This window comes from Erithacus rubecula (genome assembly GCF_903797595.1).
Source record: "Erithacus rubecula genome assembly, chromosome: 2".
NCBI classification, from domain to species: domain Eukaryota; kingdom Metazoa; phylum Chordata; class Aves; order Passeriformes; family Muscicapidae; genus Erithacus; species Erithacus rubecula.
The window spans coordinates 3,230,601-3,250,375 of NC_136685.1; the positions used below are offsets into that span (position 1 = coordinate 3,230,601).

The following is a 19,775-nucleotide window of genomic DNA, read 5'->3' on the forward strand; positions in this document are numbered from 1 at the left end:
GTCTCCACGGCAACCACCCGCGCGCTCAGTGCGCATGCGCAGCGCCCTTCGCGCCTCTCTCCCCGCGCCTGCGCACTGAGCGCCGCGGGGCGCGCGGTCACCGTGACAACCGGGAGGGCTCTGAGGGGCCGAGCCGCCCCTCCCAGCGCTGTGAGGGGAGTCCGGCCCCGCAGCGTGGAAACAAACACGTGGGAAGCGTTAGTCCTGTTTTATTAGGGATTTCCCCATCACAGCCCTTCACTGTCCGCTCGGATCTGTGATAATTGATAAAAGATTCGTGTAGATCATAAAAGTATTGGGGTTTGTATAAACCAGAATACTTAGGTCTGAAATTAAGCTGGACACTAAGGAAAGGGAAATATATGATTAAATAATTTTGTTTTAAATCCTCCTGTTATGAATATTATGTTTCTAATTAAATTGTATCTACGGACAGCTTGCAAAACAAGGCTTTCACACAGCCCAACAGATCCTGCAAAATCAGATTTCCAGATTTGTGTGACCAATTGCAATCTATCCCTGAGACCAGACTGCCTGACTTCTGCCATTTCTTATCAAGAGCAGATGTTATCTGTGGGACTTGACAAATTGTCCAGAGATTCACATCGTCCAGCGATCCCACGGACCACCACTGCTTACCTGGCAAAATTATGACAACAAAAAATAATTATTGATGACTACAAAGAAACCATGCTATAAAAGGGAACTGCAAACCAAAGTTGGGTGGAGCATGGAGCGGGCTGTGCCCTCTGTGCCTTCCCAGCGCTGCTGGATCTGTCTATATAAAATTAAGCAATCTAAATTTTGCTAGATATCGAGATTTTTGTTTCTGATTTATAACAGATCCCAATCCCAGCCTTTCATACTCCCCTCAGAGCTCCCTCATATCTCCCTGTAGCCCCCTCACGTTAAAACACCTTGGCCTCCCAAATGGGTGATGGTGACACCTGGACTGCTTCATTTTGGGGAGTTTTTCCTGTTTTTTGTAGTGCCCACAGTAAGGAGCAGCTCTGAAGGGAAAAATCCATACTTGGAGCGGTTGAAATATTTTAACAGAAGTGGTGGTGCTGGTTTATGATGTATATATACATGTATAAAAATGTATATAGTTGTGAAATAGTGTATTCTTTGTATGTAGCAGTGATAAAATTCCTCTCTTTCAAACATGATTTTTATATCTGGAGGAAGGGGCAAAAAGAAGCATCAAGGAATAGGTGGCTGTGCAAAAGTCACTCCCAAATGCAAGAAGGAAAACAAAGCTAAATCCATCATGGAAAACAGAAGTTGTTGCCTACAGAAGTTGTGGATTCCCCATCAAAGTGGATTTCTCATCCCTGGAAGTGTTCAAGGCCAGGTTGGACAGGATTTAGGAGAAACCTGGTCTAGTGGAAGGTGTCCATTGCAAGGGGGCTGGAATGAGATGATCCTGAACGTCCCTTCCAACCCAAACCTCCTAGGATTCCATGAAAAACAAGCTTTTCTGTACATCTTTGCTTTGTCCTCTTTATCACCAGTCCAGCAGCCAAGCCAGGCTGTGATTCAAGGGCAGGCAGAGCCGAGGGTTTTGTAAGCAGAAGTTAAGCAGGTAGAATTGCAGCCAGACTGTCTGAGCACGGTGTGGGAGAGAGAAGGAAGCCAGACAGTGGGAGATAAAGAATGAAGCTGATGAGCTTAGAAAGGAAAATAATGCACTGAAGGCCAGGCAGGAGCTGAATCTGGAAACCAGCAAAGCTCTGGGTGTGAGGGCTGACTTAGACCCAGGTGCAGGACCTGATGAAGCCCTTGCTCTGATTTTTCAAGCTGCAATATCCAGGCAGCATTTAACAGGGAACAGGACCTGTCTCAGAGAAGGAAACTCACCTTTGTGTGCCAAGGATCACCACCAAGGAGAGTGACTGCAAATTTGTGACAGAGTGCCTGTAAAAAGGACAGGCTAGGCATGTTCAGCCTGGAGAAAAGAAGGCTCTGGGAAGTCCTTGGAGTCCTTTCCAGTGCCTAAAGGGTCTCCAGCAGGGCCAAAAAGGGATTATTTACAAGGGTATGCAGTGCCAGGACAAGGGGCAGGGTTAAATGGGATATTGGGAAGGAATTCATCCCTGTGAGGGTGGGGAGGCCCTGGCACAGGATACCCACCAAAGCTGTGGCTGCTCCATCCCTGGAAGTGTCCAAGGCCAGGTTGAGCAACCTGGTTTAATGAAAGGTGTCCCTGCTCATGGTAAGGGTTTGAGATTGTCTTTAATGTCCCTTCCAACCCAAACCATTCTGGGATTCCACAGAAGGAAGCAGGAGAAAAGCCATAGCAGAAGCCGGTGCTTAGGAATGGGACTGCAAAACAGGAGAGAGGAGCAATGAGGAATAAGGAATTCAAGTGAAGATCTGGATTAAGCTTCAGCCTTGACAACTTCTGTACAGACAAGTCTGACTTGCCAAGGTTAAGATGAGCCTTTTCAGCCTCCCACATCCCTGCTATCTACTCATGAAAGGGAAAAGGAATTCTTTATCGGGCTCTGCTTTCATGGCACTGGAAGACACAGATGGAGACAACTCGCCCTCTGGTGGGTAAAAACACAACCTGCAGAAACCTTGCTCTGTGGGCTGCTTTAAGAAACAATAATTAAAACTGAAGGAAAAATAGAAGATATTCTAGAGTTTTTAAGTTCTGGGATTCAGAAAAAAATTGATAAATTATGTACGTGATCACACACAACCCTTCCAGATAAAGCTGATGAGTTGAGGACCTGGAGTGGCATGACAGAATGGGATCAGAAAATCATCAAACCACCATGATGGAGAAATCCCTAAAACTGGGATGCCTAAATCCTGGAAGTCAGTGTGCTGGGGTGTCTCTCTGGAGTGTGTGCAGAGAACCCCAGCAGTGTGGGGACTGGGCATGACGAGTCAGAGATCTTGGGATCAGGAAGATGTCATGGGATGGCTCCCATGACCTGAGTGTTGCAATGGAGGGATACAGACAAGCCAAAAAGGGGAGGAGAGGGAGCTGCCCTTTAGCTAGAGAACAGCTGGAGTGCCTGGAATTCTGTGTGGATGATGAGCCAACAGAGAGCTGACAGGGGGAGGGTTCAGGGGATAACCAGTTTGGGTGATGCTGTAATGGGCAGTTGCCTCTTTGCAGGCCCTGCTCCTCATGCAGGACTTCAGCCACCCTCATACCTGCTGGAAGGACAACAAAAGAAGGATGGAGCACCTCTCCTAAGAGGAAATGCCAAGAGAATTGGGATTGCTCGTCCTGGAGAAGGCTTTGGGGTAACCTAACTGCAGTATCTGAAGGGAGCCTACAGGAAAGATGGACAGGGACTATTTACAAAAACATGTAGTGACAGGACAAAGGGGAATGGCTTCAAAGTGAAGCTGGAGAGTAGATTTAGATTGGATATTAGGAAGAAATTACTTAGTATGGGGTTGGTGAAGCCCTGGCACTGGTTGTCCAGAGAACCTATTGATGCCCTGCCAGTGGAAACATTCAAGGTCAAGCTGGATGGAGCCCTGAGAAACCTGGGATAGTGGAAAGTGTCCCTGGCCATGGCAGGGGGTTGAGATGAGATGGTCTTTAAGGTCTCTTCCAACCCAAACACTTCTATGATTCTGTGATTCACAGTCCAGGAGGTGCTTTGCTGGACATCAGACTCACCAGCCATGGTTCACTGGGAATGTGGGAGTCAAAGGCAGAGCTGGCTGGTGGAGTTCAGGATCCTGAAGGAGGGGAGGAGGACAAACATCAAACATTAGACTTCAGACTTTGATCTCTTCAAAGGCCTCTATGCCCTTGGTAGAGTACTCTGGGATAAGGAGGCCTGGGAAGAGTCATCTCCAAGAATAGTCCATTCCAATGAGCAGGAAGCTGGGCAAAAACGCTTGCATGGATAAACAGGGAGGTCCTGGAAAAACTCAAACACAGAAGCAGCAAAGAGAAGGTGAAAGCAAGGACATGGAGAGAAAGTAATAGAGAGACATTATCTGAGTGTGTGGGGATGAGGAAAGGTAAAATCCAACTGGAATCTGTTCAGGAATGCCAAAGGCAAGCAGAAGGGTTTCTGTAAGGTGACAAAAGGGAGAATAGGGGAAATGTTGTGGGCCCATTCCTCAGTAAGATGTGGCAGCTGGCTACAGAGAACATGGAAAAGTTTTCTTCACCTCAGTGCTTATCAGCAAGACCAGCCTTCAGAAATCCCTGGTCCCCTAAAACCAGGGGGAAGGGCTGGAGCAAGGAGTATGTACCGTGGTGGAAGAGGATCAGGTCAGGGAATATTTAAAGGATTTTATAGGTGTGTGTAGAAATCCCTGAAGGGAGGGTGCAACGTGGAAGGGGTGCCAAGTCCCAGGGGCAGGACCAGAGGCCACAGGCACACACTGGAACACAGGAGGCTCCTCTGAGCACCAGGAAATGCTTTTTTACCGTGAGGATGGCTGAGCACAGGTTGCCCAGAGAGATGATGGAGTTGCCATCCTTGGAGATATTCAACATCCATCTGGATATGGACCTGGGCAACCAGCTCTGGTGGACCTGCTTGAGCTGAGGGTTGCAGCAAGTGGCCCCAGGGATCTTTTCCAATCTCAACCCTGCTGTGATTGTGGACGATGAACTAAAACTTCTCTAATCAGTGTCAAGGCAGCTGTTCTGCACTTCTCTTATGGAATGGGAGTGAAACCCAATAGGTACCGTGAAACCTTGAAAGTGCTTAGAGATGCACAGATAAAACCACACTTTATTGTTTATTATTGTAATTAATATCACTCTAATATACCCTCACTGTAATTATTATGCCCTTTTCTTTTTAATGACTCATAACCTTCTGTAGCTGTGCATTTGAGAATTTCACACCACACCAACTGGTTTGCTTTCACAGATTTTTTTTTTTTCCACTAAAGTTTTCAAATAAAGATCAGTACAGTACAAAGCTTAAAATATTGTCAATGTTTTCAACAATACAAAGTCAGCAGATGGGAGTTGGGAAGGGGATGGTTAATAAGGAACACACATATCCTTCCCTGTTTCCCAAAGGAAAAAAAAAAACCAAATTCTTTTGTACTTCTGTTTAGTAACAAACGACGCTTAAAAATAATCTTGTCAGTAAAAGATGTAAATTGCAAGGCACATGAGGAACCCGTCCTTGCCTCGTTACACAAATTAGGCATAAATACAAATTAAAGGCACCTGTCTCCATCCTCTCCTCCTGCTCTGTACAGTGAGCAAATCCTGTCAGTGAGAATTGGCTGTGAAGAGCAACCATGGACCAGCAGACAGCAAAGAGGCTGCTCTTGATCCTCAGATCCCTTCAGGATTAATCCCCAAAAGGAATAGCACAAGGCACATTGGGATGAATTCTCAGGAGCTGTCCTGGTTTGCAAGATCTGAAGGAATACTACCTCAGGACCAGAGATTCCTGAGGGAGAGGATTGTGGCCTCAGTCCCTTTGGGATCTCAGGTGTGCTCAGCCTTTGGTGGTCAGCTCTTCACCAAGCCTGGCTACTGGTCTATCCTTCCCAGGTGTGCTTCCTTATGGAGGAGACCTGCTCCAAGCAGTGAGCCCAAGGAGAAGGTCCTGGGGGCTCAGGCAAGCTGAGCATTTATCACAGCAGCACTTTGGCTTTTTCCAGATCCAGCCCTGGTGTCCTCTGGATCACTGGCAAAGCTTCCACAGCCACTTCCCAGCTGAGATCCAGCAGACTGCAGCATGTGGAGTCTGCCCAGGAAGGCAGCCAGGTGCATAAGGCACAAGGATGAAGGCTGGGAATGAAGGAAAGAAAGAAGCAGGTTGGAGGAAGAGGATGGAGACAGGGATGAAGGAAGCTCCAGTGTTGGTGAGCCCCTTGTGACACAAAGGCACATCCTCACAGCAGCACAGATCTGTTTTTCAGATTCCCACTCACTCCACCCATCATCCTAACCAGGAGGTCGGCTCCAGGTGGGAGTGAAGGCCAGGTGGAGATGGGAGCAGCTTCACCTGAGGGGAGATGTGGGAGTGAGCAAAAACACCTCCACTGTCACACCACTGCTCCAGAGAAGTGTCACTTCTGCTCAGCCAGGGAGGAGAAGATATGATCAAAAGTACCTTGGAAGAGCCATGTGGGCTCCTCTCCCTGAATGAGATGGAATTACCATACTCACCCTCCTTTGACAAGGGCAGGGCATGTCATCTGTTTTCAAACCCTCAGAGGAGGGGACACCTGGGTGACCCCTTCCTTTGGTACCAGTGTAACTCCAGGCAGCAGCAGAGCAGGTGTGCTATTATCAGCCATGCCCAATCCTTCTCCATTTTATGCCAGAAATGAGCTCTGGACCAGGCTGATTTACCTCTGTTTCTGCCATCCAGCCAGTTCCACACCCAGTGCCTTGTTCTGCCTCACCTACCACAAAACCAAGGCAAATCAGGCTGTGAGAAAAAGCTGCTCCCACTGGAAGCCTCTTCTCAAACTGGGAGGAGACCCACAAACAAGGCCAGAGGCCACAGAGGGAGCAGTCCATCAGTGCAGATGAGTGAGTTGAGCAGCCAGCTGCCATGCAAGGAGGAAATGCTGCTGGCCTCCACTTCAGCCCCTCCCTGCCAGCAGCTGCATTGTCCAAGTCAGCTGGCTCTGAGTTAAACCAGCTGAAAATTACTGACATTTTTTCAGTAGGATTGGTTTCCCAATGGTCCCTCTCCCAGCACTGGCTCGCTTCTGTGCATGGGAAGAGGTTCAATGAGGTGCAAGTGGGATCACCCCTGCTTGGCATCTCCCCTGAGGCAGATTTTCTGCTAGGTCAGCGTGGCTGAACCAGCTGTACCATCAAAAACACCCTACAAAATTAAGTAATTAATTTCTAAGATGAGGCCAGGACTGATGAGAAAGGGTGGACCTGATGACCTCCTGAAGGCCTTCCTATGATTTCTTTTCCTATACTCCAAACTTACTTCCCTCTCCCTTTCTATTTAATTTTCTGTAGGGCCATGAGTTACAAATTTACCTACTAAACACATGACCAGCAAAGTACCTATTTTCAGGTCCGTTTTCCACCACCTATTAACAAATCTGTTGTCTGGCCCACCTTGCTCCTCCATCAGGACAGCACTGTTTCCTTCAGGTTAATCTTAACCCAACTAGGAGGCTCTGCAGATATAAAATCCCAAGGCAAAGCCTTTCTAGATAACAAATCCCATGCACACACATGGAACATGAACAAACACACACCTCAAGAGCTAAAACACAGATGAAGTGTAGAAACCAGTGCTTGTCCTCATCAACCATATCCCCAACCCTACACTCTGCCTGCTCAGAACCAGCAATCACAATTCATTTGCCTGCCCTTGGGTTCAGTGAGACAAATCCGTGGCTGGGATAGATCCCAGGGATTCCTTGGTTTCAGCAAGGATTTAAACCTCCTTGATGGCTTCATATTCAGTATTCCCCCAAGGCAAGCACAGAATAGATTCTTCTAGTGGGGGACATGGTAATCCAGTCTTTGTTACCTTGGACAGGAGTGACCCATGGACATTAAGTGACCCTGACCACTGCCTTTGTTACTCCACACAAGAATCACCAAGTCCCAAGGACAAACCCATCCAGAAGTTATGCACAACCCTAATGTTGTCACTTTACTCCTGCCTTTTGCTATTCCACCTTCACCTAATACTGATAAAAACATGCCAGAGACACAACCCCAATGGTCATAGAACAGCAACCCTGAAGCTTCAAGGTCAATTTTCCCCAATGCTCACCAGGGACACAAAGCACCATTAAGAAGGGAATAAAGACTCCTCCACCTTCACACCCTTTTGGCCATGGCCACAATAGTGGTGTTGGAGGAGCAGAGCCTTTCCTGTATAAAACTGAACACATCCAAGTTATTCCATGTTTCATGGACATTGCTACATGTTGGTCAGACTCCCCAGACAGATGACACAGACCCAGTTTGTGCCAGAGGACCCCAGGTTAAGCCTGGCTCTCCAAAGATGTTTTTCCAAAGCCATCTAAGTGACCTGGCATTGACACACTTGATAAGGGGAGTGCAGAGAGAACCTGGCTGGAACAGTGAAAGGATTCTAGCAGCCACGGTGCCACACATGCCCTCACATCCAAACCCTAGAAACACAGACTTCCCAAAACCTTCCTACTGCCTTTGATAGGAACAGTTCTCACACAGATATGGCAAAACCCAGAGAGGTCATCACATCCAGCTGTGGTCCTGGTGGTGTTGTGAGCCCTGGCACACCCTTCTACAGTCCCACAGCCTCCAGGCTGCCCACCCTGACCTTCAGCAAGGTCTCACCCACAGCTCTACCAGAATGATCAAGGAACCTCTGCCTATTCCAGCATCCTTGGTTCAGTGACTTGTTCTGGCTTAAAACACTCCATGTCCCCCCCTGGATGGCAAAAGGCAATCCCTGCTGTGAAAATGCATCCAGCATGAAGTGTCAGCCCTCCATCTGAATCCAGGGTCCTGGTTAGTCACGGTGTGTTAGGCAAGTAAGACAGTCATGTCTCTAGTATGTTATGCCCCCTTCTCTTGACTTTCTCTGGTGGTGTCATGCCTGTCACATCTGTGACTCTCAGGAGTCCTTTTTAGCCAGGCTGGCCTTGATCCTGCGTCGCAGCATGTAAGCTGTGATGGCACTACAGGCCACCAAACCAAAAAAAGAGATGCAGGAGAGGTAAACGGTGAAAGGCCCATGTCTCTTCAGAAAAATCTCCTGCCTGTTCTTGTAATCCAAAAGAATGGCCTCCAGCTGTGACAGGGTGCAGATGGCCAGGAAAGTGTGGAAGATCTGGTGGGCGTGACCAACAATATCGCAGGAGCCAGGGAAGTATTTCTCAGGGACGGGGCAGGAAAAGAAATAAGCACTGATAAGGAAAAACAGTATCTGGTACGTGTGGTACCAAGCAGCATCTTCCTCACAGCCCCCCAGATGACACACAACCACCCGGTGAGCCACGGGGCTGATATCCAGGATGAAAGCCAGCCCTGCTGGGATCACCTGGCACATCTTCCTCATGATGGGGTAAGGCCGTCGGTAGCGGTATTTGGCGTAGCAGCAGCCGGCACAGGACAGCCAGCCGCAGAAAGCCGCTGCCGGCAGGAAGAAAAGCCAGAACTTGTCGTACCAGGCTTGGTCAGAGCTGTAGTAGAAATGAGCCAGGGCGCTGCCATACTGGTAGATGCTGACTCCAACATAGTCCACGAAGTAGAAGGTGTAGTGGTACAGCTCCGACTTGGACTGCAGCAGGTGGGCCAAGAGGCTGCAGGTCAGGTAGGTGACAGAGGAGAGGACAAAGATCAGCAACGGCATTGACCACGCGTCCACGGGCAACTGCTCGGCCTCCACGAACGTCTTGAACCTCAGCAGCACGGCCAGCGCCGCCAGGAGATGAGTCCACACGTTGACCACCTCGTTGTGCTTCTGGAAGAGGCTGAGGAAGTAGTAGCGCCAGTGCTGGCCGGTGGGGCGGTAGCCGCTGTGGATGTAGGGCTCGCGGAAGAGCTGCGGCACCTCGCACTCCTTCACCGTGCACGGCATCTTGGGCAAGCCGTCCTCCAGCAGCCGGGGCAGCCGGCTGAGCTGCTGCCCGCTGAGGGACAGCGTGCTGAGCCGCTCCAGGATGGCTGTCATCCTTCAGCCACCACCAGGGAACAATGTCTGACCTGCAGGGAGGGGAGAAGGGGGAATGTTAATGGTGGTGCGATGGGGAGAAGAGCGTGCTGCCATTCCCAGTGGGATTAAAGACGGCATCATCAAGATGCTGATCCTTAGAGCACCTACCAGTACACAAAGGGGCTCCAAGAGAGCTGGAGAGGCACTTGGGACAAGGGTCTGGAAGGTGTGTTAGGCCAGAAATGTGTATTCTGTCCCCTTCTGTTGGAGCCAGGTGGGACAGTGCCCCTGATCTCCTGGCACATATTCTCTGCTAATGGGACATCTTTAAACCAGCTGGGCAATCATCTTTATCTTCCCACAGCCCATCCTCCCTCCAGGAGATATCTCCTGTTCAAGGCCAGTGAGTCCCAGTGCATGACTGATAAAATTCCATCATCCCACTGGGAGATGCTCCAGCCAGGGCAGGAGCCAAGCCTTTCCTACCCAGAGAAAAACTGAAATTTTGGACACCAAGTTATTTTTCTTTCCACTGGATTCCAGAGGAAAACTGGACCTTTCCACATCATCCCTGGACCTTCAGAGGAAACTGCACCTTCTCCAGGAGCACTGCTCCAGCTGAACCACATCTGCCACTGCAGGAGGATGCAGCACCATGGAATGGGACTGTGCCACCACCCTGACTGACTGACTGTGCCAGCTTGGATTCTGACTCTGGCAGGGCTTGGGATTGTTCTTTGTAATACTGTATTTCTATTTTAATTTTCCTAGTAAAGAACTGTTATTCCTAATTCCTAATCTTTGCCTGAGAGCTCCTTAATTTCAAAATGATAATAATTTGGAGGGAGATGCTTCTGCCTTTATTGGCAGATACCTGTCCTTCAAACCAGGACAAAGGACAGGACACAGGGAATGGCTTCCCACTGCCAGAGGGCAGGGATGGATGGGATATTGGGAAGGAATTCTTCCCTGTGAGAGTGGAAAGTCCTTGACACAGGTTGCTCAGAAAAGCTGTGGCTGCCCCTGGATCCCTGGAAGTGTTCAAAGCCAGGCTGGATGGAACTTGGAGCAACCTGGGATAGTGAAAGGTGTCCCTGCCCATGGCAGGGTGTTGGGTCAAGATGATCTTTCAGGTTCCTTCTAACCCAAACCATTCCAGGATTCTATGAATATTGTCAAGTTTTAGGGTACCACATCTCCTGAGGAGTTAGAGTAGGGTCTGAGGGAGTACCAGATTCCCAGGGGTATGTGTTCCCTGACCTAAATTCAGCACAGAGGAGGATGGCAGAGCCAGGTCAGCCTGCATTAGATGGGCACAGTAACATCACAAGGCACAGTAACATCACAAGCCTGCCCTTCCTCCCCACTTCCTCAGGCACTCAGCTTGGAGCATGTTCAGGAGCCACGAGCTGCCAACACGGGGCTGCAGGAAGCAGTTAGTTGGCAAGAAAGCATCTGATGATTTATGAAGGTGATTTTTCATCCCTTACCCCAGAACAAAATGCTCAGGGACAAAACTGGGGTGTAAAAAACTCATCTAAGGGATAACCAACCTGTCCACATGTGAGTTAAGAGCATCCCAACCAGACCATGGAGGCTGCAAAGAAACTGAAGCTTCCCTGTCACACAACTTGCCCATGGGTTACTGCAGTGAGTATGGCAGAGAGAGAAGTGGAGAAATCCACAGTCCCAAACCTGCAGCCCTCATCCCTCCACAAGCAAGAAGCATCAGGACTGAGAGAGACTGAAGAAATTAGAGGCTTCACACCCAAGCTGGCAGCAGTTTGGGTACAGTTTGGGAGCATCCATGGAGCCAATGCTGAGGGACTGCCAGAGAAATCCCTGGATACTCAGGGCAGCCAAACCCAATGCTGGGCACTCCTCTGCCTGCTCTGCTCCTTGGTAACCTCCAGACTTGCTAAGCTCTGGCTGGCAAGACTCAGATTCAGGGCATAGCAGGATCCTAATGTGTGGAGAACAACTCCTGGCATTGAATTAATTCCCAATACCCCGTTTCTCAACAAGCTCTCTTCCCTGCTGTTGTTTGTGTCATACAAAACAGAGGAGAATTCATCACAAATGCCCATGTTAAACTAAAATTGGTGCTGATGGGGCCCCACTAGATTGTGCAGGACTTTGGTTATTCCTGCACACACAGGTTTGCATGAGCAGAATGCATACAACTGAAGCTGCAGGGAATGGAGGTAGCAAAAAAAAAAAAAAAAAAAAAAAAAAGGAAACAGAAATAAGTATTTTGCCTGAGTGTGGAAATGTAATACCAGCTGTGTCCAGAGGTGAGACACCAATAGTTTGTGTGGGCACCTGCTCTAGTGAAGGCATCCCTACCCATGGCAGAGGGCTGGAACCAGAGGAGCTTTAAAATCCCTTCCAACCCAAACCAGCCTGTGATTCTGTGATGGGAGACCCCTGCTAGGCTGTGATACAGAGAACAGAACAATGTTAAACACCATAAGAGAGTTTTCTGGAAGCAGGGAGGTGGGACCTGGCAGTCCCAGGGTGAGACAATACAAAGGGCAAAGTCAGAGCAGACTCTCAAGTAGGTAGCAAGTCTCACTTCCTGTAGAAACTCAGTGCATCTGATAACAGACAAAATATTTTCATATTGCTTCTGTATTCTAGCAGAAGGGAGCTGGCATAATTAGGTTTCATTTTCCAGAATATTCTTCCTGCCCTACACTGCTTATGTTTTCTCCCTTAGCACCTCTCAAGGCTTGAGGTTTTTTTCTCCTGTTTGCCACAGGGCACTTTGTCTGCTGTGTTTGATGGAGCTGCCTTAGAAGGCAAAATGGTCCCTGGAAATGCTGTTTTAATTTCACAGATATGTAATGCTGAAGAGAGCACACTTGCTGGAGAGTTAATGTTATGCACACTCATAAAGACTTTGTTTCCCTCCTAAGGGTCTGCAGGGTCCTGATCCATGATGGGAAATGCATTTCCTTCAGCAGGTTGTGTATCCCTCTGGAGTTATATGCCAAAATTTAGGGAGGTGAGTCAAATTTTCACTCTGCCCTGTTCCAGTGTACAGCCAGTCTATTCTGGCTTCTTGTAGCTAATGGAGCTCATTCATAAATAATGGAATTGTGCAGTGGTTTGGGATGGAAGGGATGTTAAAGATCATCTCAATCCAACCTCCTGCCATGGGCAGGAACACCTTCCACTATGCCAGGCTGTTCCAAGCCCTGTCCAGCCATGGACACTTCCAGAGATGGAGCAACCAAAGCTTCTCTGGGCAACTTGTGCCATGGCCTCACCACCCTCACAGGGAAGAATTTTTTTCCTGCCCATGGCAGAGGAGTTGGAATAAAATGATCTTTCCAACCCAGACCATTCTGGGATTTTGTGATTCAATTATCATGATGGTGAGGCAAAAGAAGGACATGCTGAAGTTTCTTACATCTTTGAGAACACAGAGTGAAGCCAAGCACAACAGGAACTGAAAACCAGCTCCAAGAGGGCACAGACCTGCAGAGAACAGAGTCAGTGCTCACCTCCTGCAGGGAAACCTGCTGAAAACTGAGCAAAGGCAACACATGGAAGGGAGGCAATGGAGCCTGGGAATAGGAATGCATGGGAATGCAGTCCATGGGCTGCCTGCTTTGCATGCTGACAGGGGTGTGAGACACAGGCAGCTTCTGTCCCAGGCACAGCCTGGCTCCGGCTTGCACCGCTCCTGCTCATGCCAGGATTTTGCCACAGTCTCTCATCCCCAGAGCTCAGTGCATGCAGTGAGCATCACCTCAGAGAGCCTGGGCACTGCACATCTCCCTGACACACGGATTATTCCAGGCAGGCTTTCAGAGCTGGAAAATGCCACTTTTAAACAGGCTGAGAGGGGCAGAGATTTTCAAAATAATAGCCCAAAATCACAAGAAACACATCTGATACTGTGCTGAACAGCACTGAATCAGAAACCTGCTTATTTCAAACCTTGTGATACGAGCGAGTAAGAACAATTTGGCAGTTTCCAGCGATCATGTGATGGGACAAAGTGACGAGTAATTAACGTTAGAAAAGAGAGAGAAAAAAAAGAAAAAAAAAAAAAAAACCCACAAAAATACACCGACCCAGAAACCCAAGGTCAGCACTGGCTGTTTCACTTTCACAGAGCCCCTATTCTTTTCCCTTCACGGAGGCGTAGGAGCAGCTGAAAGCCACATTCATCCACGGGGTGTCTCGTTGAGATTCCATCCTCACCCCCATCTCCGGGGGATTCAGTTATTTTGGCTGCTCCCAATTAACAGCAACCAAGTATCGTTTGTTCAGGGAGAGAGCTGCAAGGCGAGAAGGAGGGCGTGGATGATGGCCAGGCTGGATCATTACATCCACAATAAAAACTGCCGGCACAGGAGGACAACGATCCTGTTCCAATTTTTCTCTCCCTTTTGAGAGAGGGTAATTGGAAACCTGAGCTTTTTCCCAGCTCTTTTGCTTTTTGGTCACAGTCTGATGGAAGGGTTTGAATGAGAAAATTTCCTACAGTGTACAGTCGATTTTCCCACCGGTCTGGCCCCCGAGTTCACTGTCTGGGACTGAGGCTGGATCAATGTGATAGATTTGCTTGCAGACTGGTATTCAGGCATCAGAAGTTTACACAGGCTTCCAAAAAGGCAGTAGTTCCTGGTAAACAAAGCAGGGAGAACTGGGGGTACTCAGCTTTGGGGAAGTCTTTAATAAATGCATGGCATTTTAAACAGAAAAAAAAAAAAAAAAAAGAAGTGGTGGTTGTGGAAAGCATGAAAATAACAGCAGTGGCCAAAATACCAGTTTGGAGAGCTGCAGGTGATGAATGCCTCAATTCCTCTCTTCTGGCAGTTGAGCAAAAGTCCCTGGGGGGACTCCAGGTTATTTTGAAAGAGGTTTTATTGTGACTCTTTCCTGCATGGGGTTAACTTTGGTGTCACAGCTTCTACTGCACCAGGATGGCAGGGAGCAGTTCAGCTCTGGGAGAGGCTGCACCCAGCTCAGAGGCACTGGATAAGCCCCATCCCAAACCCTGTTGGCTGAAGGCTGGTCCTCCCTGAGCACAAACATCTCCTCCTGTAATTAAACCATTCGGAAGGGCTGGAGAAAACTGTGAAAGACCATCCTGGGAGCACAGTGCCAGCTCCTCCATTCCATTCTGCCCTGTGTTTTGGAAAGGTCCCTCCAGAGCTGAGAAAATAAGAGACCATGGACTGGCTCAAGCAGCAATTCCTGTGCAGTCTTGATATTACCTGCTTCCTTCTCCTGCCACAGATTGAGGTTCCATCATTCCTCCAGAGTGCAGCAGGAACACCCAGAGCTCAGATCCTGACTGCAGGGAGTTACTGGGATTTACATGGGATTTACAACTGGCACAGGTTGCCCAGAGAAGCTGTGGCTGCCCCTGGATCCCTGGAAGAGTCCAAGGCCAGGCTGGACAGAGCTTGGAGCAGCCTGGGACAGTGGAAGGTGTCCCTGCCCGTGGCAGGAGGATTGAACTGGATAAGCTTTAATGTCCCCCCAACCCAAACCACTCTGTGATTCCATGATTTGATGGTTTGTGCCAGGGAATAGCCCTGCCAGGGCAGGCAGCAGAGTGTGAAGGACTTATCTACACCCCAGCATCAAAGTGCAAATCCCCACAACCAAAGAGGGGCCAGGTGCTTGAGGCTTCTGTAAACTGGGCTTACACTTCTCCATCTATGAAATGAGGGTATGGTGCTCCTAATGCACTGGGCAGTGCTGGGACTACTTAACAGTGCATTGCACAGAAGATTTTATTTCCCTCAAGGCGCTTAAGTACCCTGTTAGATTTACATCAGCCCAGTTCCTGTTATTTCTCCAACAGGGACCTGCACAGGTTGGGATGCTCTGGAAGGTAAAAGGTGATGGCAGTGATTTACTGAAGGGCACAACTTCAAACAACATGTTCTATTAGGAAAAATGGTCAAAATAAAGGTGGAAAACTTCCAATAAAAGAAGATGGCTCAAATTCTCCCCTTCTCTATACACACACACACAGAGCAGCCCAGGCAGGGTTTGTCCAAGCTCATATCCCTCAGGAAAGCAACGTCCCGTGATGCTGGGAGACGAGCCATGACAGCCAGGGGGAGGTGGCAGGATCCCCCAGGGAAGCCATGGCAGTGTCAGCTCCCCTGCAATTCCTGGCCTGGAGGAGAGCTGGGCCAGCAGCCAGCTCAGCCATGCTGAGCAGCAAGTGCCTCTTGACATGGGCCCAGCATTGCCTGAGCTTTGGGATGGAGCCAGGGGATGAGAGCAGTGGAGCCAGCACAGGGAATGCTGTGCTGGGAGGGCACAGAGCAAAACAAAGCAAGTGCCACATCCCTGAGCAAAGCATCCCAACAAAGGGGGCACCCCTGAGGCTCTGTGGTGTTTGGGGGAGCAAAGCAAGGGAATAGAACCCCAAAGTTTGGAAACCAAAGGTTGGATGAGGCTGGTGGTTTTATTGTGAGAGTCCAAGCATCATGTGCAAAGTAGGGGTAGATTTTCACCAAAAATCTACCAGGTTCTCAGACATCAGCTGGACTGGTTTGGTCATTCCTGTGCTGCTGCACCCCTCAAGACAGTGGCCACACACAAACTGTCAGCAGGAACAACCCCTGGGCTGTGCTATCTCCCACACCATGTTAGGGAATGGCACAGCTCTGGCTTGCTGTGATAGCACAGCTGCAGTTTCCTCATGCCTAACCCAGGTTAGAGCTTGGTGATGCTGCTGCTAACACAGTCAATAATTCCTGAAATTACACCTGCAGCACCAGTTAATATTCACTAATCCTGCTCACAGACCCTGGCTGAGAATTCCCTCCTCTGGCAAATCCACTCCCTCTGTATCAAAATTTGCTCAAGGGAGAGATAATATTCTGCAGCTTTTCTTCCTGATCTGACTAATCCTTTGCTGTTTGTGCTTTCCTGATCCACTCACCACTTTCTGTTCCCACACACAACCAACACAGCACCCAGTGCTTTGGGGCTGGATTTCAGGTGTCTGTGAAATCCCTGGATGAGTACACCAGGAATCAAACCAGACCAGGACACAGTCCCAAACTATAACCATCAGGCTGCTGAAGTGTCAGCACACTCCTGGGCATGGTTTTGGTTCTGCCACCCTCACTAGTCCCTGCTTGTATTCAGCCATGCAGGGATCACTGAGGGACTGGGACTGACCATTTCCAGAAACTGCAATTGTGCCAGCAAAGTTTCTGGGGGTTTTCCCCTGAACTGACTTAAAAAAGGAGTGGATTTGTCACAGCAGCATCCCACTTTCACATCCTAAATTTCCTTCAGCACTAATCTTCCTTCAGTGCAGACTTAGAACTGGGAACTCCTGCTAGGACAGGGAAACCTCAACAAGCCACCCAATCCCTCTGTACTCAGATCCATCTGCTGATGGGACAACCCTGCAGGAGAGCAACCAAACCAAACTGGCCATGTGCTCTTTGTGGGTTCAAATCATCCCCAAAAGAACCTCTGGCCTGAGGCTGCCCAGTTTTGCTGTCATCCACAAAAGCCTCTTGCACAAAAACATAGGGGGTTTTTTTGTTTTTTTTTTTTAAGGCTGTGGATTCTAGAGCTTTTGTCACTCGAAAAAAATGTATATAAATCATGCAGAGCACTGAGGCTGCTGCAAGCAGAGAGGAGGCACTGCCAGGGAGAGACTGCAGCCCTGTGCCAACCCCGTGGAGCTGCAAGCTCTCCTCTCCCCTGCACTGAAAGTCTTTGTCCCCATCCAGGACCTCATGCCAGTTAACCCCATGGCCTCTCCCAGCCACGTTCTAGGTTTGCAGTGACAGAAGTGATGCCCTTTCTAGGGACTACAAAGCTGCAAGGAAGAGCCAGATGGAAGATTCCCTCCACAAAAGGGATGCAGGCTGTGCTGCATTCACTTGTTTAGAACTCTACCCAATCCCAAGGATTTGGTGGGGCTGGGAGGGTGGGAAGGAGCTGGGACCAAGCTTCCCTTTACTACCTGGAAGTGTTCAAGGCCAGGTTACATGAGTCTAGTAGAAGGTGTCCCTGTCCATGGCAGGGAGTTGGAACTGGATCATCCCTTCCAACCCAAACTGTTCCATCATTCTGTGAAGGATGGAGCTTATAAGGTATGGCTCCAGCCTTCAGCAGCCTCCCTGGGTATTTCTTCTTCTGGAATTTACTAATGATTAATTGTTTGCACAATTAAAGGGCCACTGCTCTGACCCCATGAGCAAGGGTTACCCTGTCAACTGGCAGATAAAAAATTAAGCTGGTGCTTGACTCAAGACGTGCAAGTAGCTGCAAGCTCACACATGTGACCCGGTGGTGGCACCTCCCTTGTCCCCAGCCTTGCTGGCATGGCCATCCCTCCCTGCATCCACAGGGACACAGCTCTCTGCTCAGCCACAGGCTGCAGCTTCAGCGTAAACAAATAACAGCAATTAATGCCCAGGAAACAGAAAATCCTGCAGGGTGCAGGGCTGTTAACCCACACCTTGCTGCATGGAAGGAAATGTGCAGCTGTGTGGTTTGGCCTGATGAGCTCTGAGTGGGTTTCTAGGAATTGTTTGCAGCATGTATCACCACAGCACCCCAAGGCAGGAGCACAGTCTGCTGCTAGGATTCAGAATTCATGGCTGCCTGTCCCCCCCCGCCACCCTGGCAGAGGGAAAAAACCAGATTTCAAACCTGCTGGATTCATCCTTTTTCATTACCTTGCTGTAACTTTGCTGTTTTTCAACAACTGCTCCCAGGGTAACATTACATTCCTCCTCATCCTAATCTGCAGCAAGCCATCCTAGAATCCTAAAATGTTTTGGGTTGGAAAGGACCTTCAAGCTCATCTCATTCCTGTCATACCCTTCCACCATACCAGGCTGCTCCAAGCCTCATCCCACCCAAAAATCCTCCAGGTAGTAACATGTGAATCATTCCCCAGCTCTGAAGCCACAATCCCGCAGCATCCTGCACTAAATGCACCTCTGCATCCCAGTAAAAACCTGTGTGCCCCAGTGAAAGCCACCTAGGCAGAGCTACTGGGATGCTCCATACCCAATCCTGCTTGTGCCAGAGAGGAATTGAGTTTGACACTAAATAAACAACTGTTAAATGTTTACCTGAACTTATCTGTCTATACATTTGTGTTCAAGAAAACCAGAACACTCTAAGATTGTCCAAAATATTTACCGCTCCCCGCCACGAAAAAAAAAAAAAAAAAAAAAAGATGTTTGTGTTGTTTTCAGCCAGATGGGATATAGGGGGGACACGACCCCGGAGGATCCTGGAGAAGATCAGCAGGGAACAACCTTTGGGGACGCGCCCCAGCTCGTGTCCAAGGCAAACACTGGGAGCTGGTTCTTGTCCCAGCTCACGGCTGAACTATGCATCTCCTTCCCCTGGCCTCCAGAGCTCCCCGGGTGTCAAAGTCATTCAAGGAACATCCGCCCACAGCCATTTCAAACAAACACCGAGGAGAGCCATGCCCACCTCTCTCCTTCAGGAAGCCCTTGAGACACCGGTAACGGGGGCATTTAAAGCAAAATGCGTGTTTTCCCTGCTCATCCCTCCCTTCCTTACGCTCTTCCCCAGCACCCACCTGAACACTGCACCAAGCCCGGCTGGATGAGCCACAGCAGTGCGCGGCACGGAGGGAAAGATCCCGCAGCAGGAAAGATCCCGCACACCGAGCAGCCCCGCAGCCATCCCGCATCCCGCCCGTCCCGCAGGAAGGATGCTCCCGGCGCGCCGGGGATGCGGGAGCGGCGGTACCCGCAGCGGCAGCGCGCCGGGACCCTGGGCGGGGTGTGCCGGTGGAGAGGAGGGGAGTTCGGGGATGGGGATGGGGATGGGACCGACCGAACTCAGCACCCGCACTCAGCGCCAGCTCTGCATCTCCCCATGTCTGCACTCACCTCCCGCACCCAGCGCCCGCTCTCCCGTGCCGCACTCACCGCTCTCGGTGTCCCCTCGCTGTCCCTCGCTGTCCCTCCGTGTCCCCGCTCCCTGCCCGGTCCCGCTGCCGCCGCCGATCCCGGCGCCTCCGGGAGCCCCCGCGGCCGCCCCGCGCATGCGCGCCCCGCCCCGCCCCGGGGAGGCCCCGCGGGCCGAGCCCAGCCCGGCCCGGCCTAACCCAGCCCGGCCCAACCCAGCCTAGCCTAACCTAACCCAACCCAACCCGGCCCAGCCTAACCCAACCCAACCCGGCCCAGCCTAACC

At 49.9% G+C, this 19,775-nt stretch overlaps 1 protein-coding gene across 1 annotated transcript; it reads right to left on the bottom strand.

Annotated features, from left to right (window-relative positions):
- Nucleotides 1–4,849: 4,849 nt before the first annotated feature.
- Nucleotides 4,850–19,536, bottom strand: PAQR8 (progestin and adipoQ receptor family member 8). Its single transcript, XM_079298227.1, has 2 exons — nucleotides 19,507–19,536; nucleotides 4,850–9,632 (listed from the first exon to the last, which is right to left on the bottom strand). The coding sequence occupies exon 2, from the start codon at nucleotides 9,603–9,605 to the stop codon at nucleotides 8,547–8,549; it is 1,059 nt and encodes a 352-aa protein (XP_079154353.1). The 5' UTR covers nucleotides 9,606–9,632; nucleotides 19,507–19,536; the 3' UTR covers nucleotides 4,850–8,546.
- Between the last annotated feature and the right edge of the window lie 239 nt (nucleotides 19,537–19,775).